Source organism: Chrysochloris asiatica, unplaced genomic scaffold, assembly GCF_000296735.1.
Source record: "Chrysochloris asiatica unplaced genomic scaffold, ChrAsi1.0 scaffold00012, whole genome shotgun sequence".
Taxonomy (NCBI): domain Eukaryota; kingdom Metazoa; phylum Chordata; class Mammalia; order Afrosoricida; family Chrysochloridae; genus Chrysochloris; species Chrysochloris asiatica.
The window spans coordinates 24,157,385-24,165,343 of NW_006408530.1; the positions used below are offsets into that span (position 1 = coordinate 24,157,385).

General features: G+C 33.2%; 1 protein-coding gene across 1 annotated transcript in view; it reads left to right on the plus strand.

The window, feature by feature from the left end:
* Positions 1 to 7,959, plus strand: part of LRP1B (low density lipoprotein receptor-related protein 1B) — a 2,342,762-nt gene that overhangs the window by 1,810,241 nt on the left and 524,562 nt on the right. Inside the window, exons 42-43 of the mRNA XM_006834597.1 lie at positions 141 to 330; positions 3,965 to 4,169. Coding sequence (XP_006834660.1) covers positions 141 to 330; positions 3,965 to 4,169 — 395 coding nt within the window. The remainder of the gene's footprint in view (positions 1 to 140; positions 331 to 3,964; positions 4,170 to 7,959) is intronic.

Sequence of the window (7,959 nt, forward strand, 5' to 3'; positions counted from 1 at the left end):
CCACTATATTTTTTATCTTGAGAGTTTGGGAAAAACAACTGATGCAATAACATATAAAAATATTTACAACATATTTCTTTTTAGCCCATATGTTATTTGGGGGTAAATAAGAACGTAAATGTATTCTATTTTCCCTTCAGATGTGGGTTCTGTTGAAGGACTTGCCTATCATAGAGCATGGGATACACTATACTGGACCAGCTCCACTACCTCATCCATCACCAGACACACTGTGGACCAGACTCGGCCTGGAGCATTCGACAGGGAAGCAGTTATCACCATGTCAGACGATGACCACCCACATGTGCTAGCCTTGGATGAATGTCAAAAGTGAGAAAGAGTTCATGCTTATTTCTGCACTATAATTTATAAATCTAAGGAATGTTGTTGTTGTTGTTGTGTGCCATGGAGTCAGTTCTGACTCATAGCGACCCTGTACAGGGTTTCCGAGGCTGTAAATCTTTACAGGAGCAGAACGCCTCATCTTTCTCCCGCAGAACAGCTGGTAGTTTCGAACTGCTGGCCTTGCGGCTCACAGCCCAATTCGTAACCATTACGCTAAATCTAAGGAATATCAGAGTTTATATTAATTTTTAAAACAATGAACTTTTAAATCAAGGTTTTATGTTGTGTGTTTTTTTTTTAAGTTATTATCTTACAACCCATAGGACCATTTTTTATCTAAATAAGTACAAGAAATTATGAAAAATTAAAATTTGGACACATTGAATGGCAGGTTTCACTTCCCTATGAGTTCTACCTAAAAGAAATATAGATGAGTGGGGAAATAAGAAGGAATACACTAGGCTGGAAAAGCAATATGGAGAAGAAATTAATGTATCATTGAAAATATAAATTAAAAAAAAGTAAAAACACAAGACTCTATTAACACATATTGAAGCTGGAAAGATATGTTTATACTTTTACCAGGGAATTTTATTAGCTGGGGTCCCTCCAATTAAAGTATGAATAAAATCAATAGGCTATATTATATATGCAGATATACTTCCAACATTAGGCACTGCAAACAGCTTAACTGGTCTATATCAACTTGATTACATATTGTGCGGGCTTTTAAAATACTACTCATATTATGAAGAATTTCTGACAAAAGAAAAACTAAAATATTGTACACAGTTTTATCTTTTGGGGATGTCATAAATGATGGAGTTATATAGACAATTGAAGAACAAAGTTTGTATCAAATACAAAAAAAATTGTATCTATGCTGTTCGACTCTCCTACAAATCATAAAGTTGACTCCCAGAAAACTATTTTGTTTGAAAATAAAGCAAATAAGCAAAAATAAAGCCCATCTAGCCTTCTATTCTGGCAAAAATATTAGAATTCTTTAAAGTTGTAGTGAAGAAAAAGTTGAGTAAAAGCAGTGATGGATAATCACTGACCCTGATTACTTGTCAGAAAAAAAGATGATACAATGATTTAAACAGTAAATATGCTTGGCTATTGAAAAAAAAAAAAAAAAAAGAATCCATTTTGAGGTCCTTAAGAGGAGAGGCCTGGAAATCTCCTTACTAAAAAAATCAGCATTGAAAACCCTGATGAAGACAGTTTGGTTGTAGCAATGTAGACTATTCATTTATTTTGGGGTATAGAGCTAGAAGTAAGATTAGATTTAATATAGTTAATTAACCATCTTCATTTTTAAAAGATTCTGAAAATAGAGAGATATATTAACTCTTTACACAGTCCTGTGACTATTAGTTCCAGTGGACATGAGCCATCCGATGTCCAGAACAGAACTCATTCTGCTCACACCATTTCTGTTTATTGGTGGTTCAGCTATGTTTATCCTGATGATAATCTCAGGACATTAATCTCTGTCCTTCGATAAGAATGAAAAAGATTAGCTCATAGGAATTTACAAGTCTACCCTGAACAAAAGAAAAACTACTGATGATATCATATATGATTTAATTTAATCAATTAGTACTTTACTCTGTAATTATTTATCACATATGATAAAATGTGTAGTTTTTTTCTTACATATGGTATACATAAGCTAGAATTAGACATAAAAATATTTAAATTGTAAAATTATATGTAAACAATACTTGAAGCATAAAAACATTTTTATAATTTATACATATCAATAAAATTTTGAAGTTATTATTGTATGTCTGTGAATTAACAGATATTTTTAACTAAAATCATGAGTTCCAGGTGAAAGTTGAGGTACTTGAGTCCAAAACTTGTCTCAGTTATTAGCTCTTCATATAAACGTAAGTTAATCAATTTCTGTTTTCTTATCTGTGAAATCAGGAGGTTAAGTGACAGAAACACCAATAGTTCTCAAATTGTATAAACATAGAACCAAAAATCTAGGGAAATCACGCATAAAGTAAATTGTTCTGACTTTAAAATGTTACATTATATGCATAACTTTTCAAGTGTTTTGATTGATAACTTGCTTCATTTAAAAAGTCACAGTACAAGCCTGAAATTACTGTATAATTTAAGAAGATACAATATAAGTTTACTAGCAGAATAGAATAGTTTTTTTCATTTGGTCATTCAGACTTTTGTGTTCCATAGAAGAAATGAAAATGTTTTCCCATGAGCAGAAATGTCCCAGCTCTCTTCATTTCTTAAACAGCAAGTAGAAAGATATTTTTTTTAACTTTGACTGTGCTCCAGTAATAAGTTTTCACACAATACCCATATATCATGTACTGAGTGATTTTGTGAGGCCCTGTAAGATAAACATTGGACCACAGGGTCAGTTTGAACTACAAGGTCAGCAGTTTAAATCCACCAGCCACTTCTTGGAACCCACAAAAAGGGTCGCTATGAGTTGGAACCAACTCAATAGTGATTAACAACAACAACATAAACGTATATCACTTTTAAATTATTTTAATGGAAATGATGTGCACTCTATCTCTAAATGTGAAATAGTATTTTCGTTTTTATATATCAGTATAATATTAGTATATTTTCTTCAGATATTTTTAATGGCCTGCTTATCTTCATCCTTACCTTCATTTATTCTTTTTTTCTCTCTCTCTTTTTCTTCCTTTCTTTGTTCCATTCATTCTAAACCATACAATCCTAACTCCTAATCCTAATACAAATTAAGCACTTTAAATTATGCCCATACCCTGGTGTGGTGCTATCAGCTAATGCTTCAGACTGCAAAGTCGTTTGAACTGAAAGGTCAGTGGTTCAAGCTTACCAGATGCTCCTTGGAAACCCTATAGAGGGTCGCTATGGGTCGGAATCGACTCAACGGCACTTAACAACAATAACATACCTAAAGAAGGATTATTCCAGTCAAAACAGGGGTTCGAAACAGACACCTGCAGCTTCTTTTCTCTTCCATGAGAGAAACTATAGAAAAACAAACTTAAGGACTTCCATAGAGTCTGATGAATTCCTCACAGTACAATTTTACACTGATGTAAAGTATCCTGAAAAACCTATTGAAGTAACATATACTGAGTTCAAAAATTTGGAAATAATCTCTGAGAATTCTGAATATAAATAGCAAATCTGGAAAGGGATGACAATTCTGATTACACTCAGTTGAAAAGAGAAATAACAGCCATTCTAGTAATGATGTCCAAAATCACCACCTGGGTTTGCTGAAGAGCAACATTAATGTTAGAGGATACATGTAGTTCACCAAAACTTTCAGATGATTATTTTATTACTGATTAAAAGAAATCCTATTATATAGCTAACTGACTAAATTTAAGAATTATTAAGAGTAGTCCAGGATGGTTTTCTTCTAGAAATTATTTCCAGGTTGTGTCTAAGAAAACTATAACTGTAAATATAAATATATATCTTCCCTTGGCACCTAGAATACCTAAGTGGTCATAGATTCAGAGGCACCTTTGCTTCTTTTTTTAATACCTTAGCATTGTCGTATTTCTACTTATGTTTTTGTAATAAATGAGACTCTACTTCAATTTCTTATTATGATTTTCTTTTTAATTAGTTTAATGTTTTGGACCAACTGGAATGAACATCACCCAAGCATCATGAGATCTACCCTGGCTGGGAAAAATGCCCAAGTGGTAGTCAGTACAGACATACTCACTCCAAATGGACTCACTATTGACCACCGTGCTGAGAAACTATATTTCTCAGATGGCAGCCTTGGAAAAATTGAAAGGTGTGAATATGATGGATCTCAGAGACATGTAAGTTTACTGGGAATTTCTTGTTTATAGATTCATGCAATGATACAATTGGAAAACATGTTCTTTAAAATATGCATATCATGTTATTGCAAAATAATTAATGGTTAAAACAATCCAGATGAATAAGTAATCTATCCAGTGAAAAAGAAAAATGTGGATACTATTTTGAAAACTTCCTCCAAGTACATTTGCTACCACATAAGCAGCCCAGACCTTAAAAGCATTTTTATTTTTTCTGGAGATGCAATAACTGATTTATGTATACGTGTATATGGAGTACTGATGTTGTGTTGCAGGATAAGTACTGGACTGCTAACTACAAGGTCAGTGGTTCAAACCCACCAGCCACTCCTCCAAAACCCTATACAGGGTCGCAATGAATTGGGACTGACTATGGCACTTAACAACAACAACAGTGTGTATATATATGTAATATGTATAAATACATGTATATGCTTAAATATATATGTATTTATCACATGTATAGAATCTCATCTATATGTATACTTATTAATATTAACATCTTGTAAAAGGATGTAATACACTTATTTGCATGTGACAGATGAAGGTTCTTGTACTCATTGTGGAGAAGCTACTTGGAATAGTGCTGATAAAGAATACTTGAGTGCTTATGGGGCATTGAAACAGTGGATTCAGAATGGTGAAAGTCAGTTTGTACTTAAGGCAATAACCTTCATCTAAGAATCAGAAGCATAATAAATCCTTGATCTAAATTCTTCAATTAAAGGCCATTTAGCCTTTATGAACTTTGGTTTTCTGATATGCAGATTCCTTATCAAAGTTTCATGGGTATTTTAAGGATATGGTACAAAAGCATATGTTCCACAATAGAGCCTAGAAATTCCAAATCAGTTTTAAAAAAGAGAGTCTACTGCAGGTAATTCATTATCCTGAATGTGGAGTTATGTCATATTATAAACTAATGTACAAAATGTTTTCATAACTTTTCATTAAATTCCATCTACCTCCATTTACATTTACTTGTTTTATTTCTTACCCCAAATCTGTTCTGATGTTAGGAATTCCTAGTTACTCTAGGCGGTCAAATAAGTATATATCTTTAAAAAATATGACTTAAAGGATCTATTTTGAAAATTAGGAAAAAAAAAAATATTTCTAGTTAGCCCCATCTTCCTCACTGTCCCAACCAGGTTAATTTCTAATTGGATCTGAGTTGGTAAAATTTTCTCAAAATTATTACAGTACATGCATACAACTTTTAATTGATTTAAGAGAAATGCCATATTCTTCTTAATAAAATAAATGATTTAAGAACCTTTTAACATAATTGCAAAATTTAATCTACAGCCTTTATTTTGGCTGTTTTAAAAGTCTTTATATATTAACTTGTTCATTTTTTAAAAAATTCTGAGAACATATTAATTTGCTAATCATCACCATACTAGCTAGCAGTCACTTAAGGTTAATGGTACTCTAGATACTGTTGTTGTTGTTAAGTTCCATCGAGTCGGTTCCGAGCCATAGTGACTGTGTATAGGGTTTCCAAGGGGCCTCTGGTGAGCTTGAACCACTGACCTTGCAGTTTAAATGGCTTTGCAGTCTGGTGCATTAACCCACATTATTTCATTGTATTCTCATAGCTCTCCTATAAGAAAAACATTATTTTGATGATTCACATTTTACTGATTAAGGTAGCAAGAATTTCAATAGTTGTCCAAGAACACTTGGCCACATTTGTGACAAAACCAAGATTTTACCCCTGGTGGTATCACTCCAAAACCTGTGCTTTTATACATTGTATCAATCTCCAAAGCATTTGCATTTAGAAAAACAGACCTGACTAAGTGTACAAAGTGTGATAACTTCAGCATTTGTTGCAACTAGAAATGAATATGGTTTATCCTTTTTACTTACATCATTCATTATAAATTATTGCTCATCTGTATCTTTTGCACAACTGGGAGTTGTGGTGTGATACTCTAGGATAAGCAATGGACTACTAACCACAAGGTTACTAACCTACCAGCCACTACTTAGAAACTATCTACATGGTTCCAATGAGTCAGAACTGACTCCATGGCACTTAACAACAACAAAGAAAAATGCAAATACATTTATAAATGCTAATGATTGACTGAGGTCTCTTGATGGCACAAATAATTTAAGTTTGGCTACTAATCTAAAAGTTGATGATTTGAATCCATCAAACAACAGTAACCATGGGAGAAAAGTTTAGTGATCTACTTTAGTAGCAATTACAGCCAAGGGAATACTATAACGTATTTATGTGAGGGGTAGCTATGAATCAGAATCACCTCAACAACTATGGGCTTTCTGGTTTAATGATTTACTTAGTCAACACAGTATAAGGGTAAGTAAAAAAGTTATGCTGTAAAATCATTATTGTTGTTCAAACCAACCATGCAGTCCAGCACATTTACCCACAGTGCCACACCAGGTCTCATAGAAATCATAGAAACAAAAAGATAAGAATGCACATTATTCACAATGGTATATAGATAAAATCAACCTAAATGTCCATTAATGAAAGAATTGATTTAAAAAGAAAACAAACTTTGGTACATGCACACAATGGAATACAACACAGGATTAAAGAATAAGGAAAAGCTGTTAAGCACCTCAAAACATGGATGAACCTGGAAGATATTATGCCGAGTGAAATTAATCAAAAACTAAAGGAAAATATTGTATTTTAAAAAGTATTTTAGATCACTGTTTTTAAAAAAATTCAGACTAGCAGAAGGTTTTCATACTAACAGATATCCTTTGATGATTACAAGGGATGGGAGGGCTATAGGGTAGAAACATGATAACTTGGGTGAAGGGGAAGGCAATATATGATCAGAGGGAGTTTGGGAAAAGAATGATGAAGCCCTACAAAGTCATGGGAAGGAGTTTAAGAGTTAAAGCAACTTAAAATTTAAATATATATCCAAATATGGAGATATTGCTTTCTGACATTTCTTCCATCTAGGTCTCGCACCTCTGAAAGTGGTGTTTCCATGTTTATAATCCTTTATTAAAGAATCCTGAGCTCTTTGGTTTGCGTCACATCAAAAGGGCAGTTTGCTATTCTCAAATGACTCAACTTGCATTCTTTTAAAAAAATTGCCCTTCACTTTGGAGAACAAAGAAAAGAGACAAGATCAAGGCTGTTGTGTGAATGGAGTAAGGTTTTCTAATGAAATTCTCATAGGACAGCCATTATTACCCTCAAAGAATGAGCAGGTGCATTGTCATGATGAGAAGGAAAAGTTCTCAATGTAAATTTCATGAAATTTTGTCGCCAATGAAGGTTTCAGTTTTCTTCAAACATCTTCATAACAAGCTTCCATGACTGACTGCCATGCTATCTTTAAGGAAATCTACCTTTGAAGCCTCAAAAAAACATTTCCAAAGACTGAAGACCAGAAGAGTTGTGGGATAACATCAAGAACATTATACATGAAGAAAGCAAAAAGTCATTGAGAAGACAAGAAAGAAGGAAAAGGTCAAAATGGATATCAGAAGAGATATCTGATAACTTGATCTCCAGCATTGAGATGCTAAAGCAAATGGAAGAAATGAGAAGGTCCAAGAGCTGAATAGAACATTTCAAAGATCAGCTTGAGAAGATAAAGCCAAATATTACAACAAAATGTGCAAAGATCTGGAATCAGAAACCCAAAAAGGAAGAACATGCTCAGCATTTCTCAAGCTGGGGAACTGAAGAAAAAATTCAAGCCTTGACTTTCATTATTGAAGCTTCTCTGGACAAATTATTGAATGATGCAGAAAGCTTCAAGAG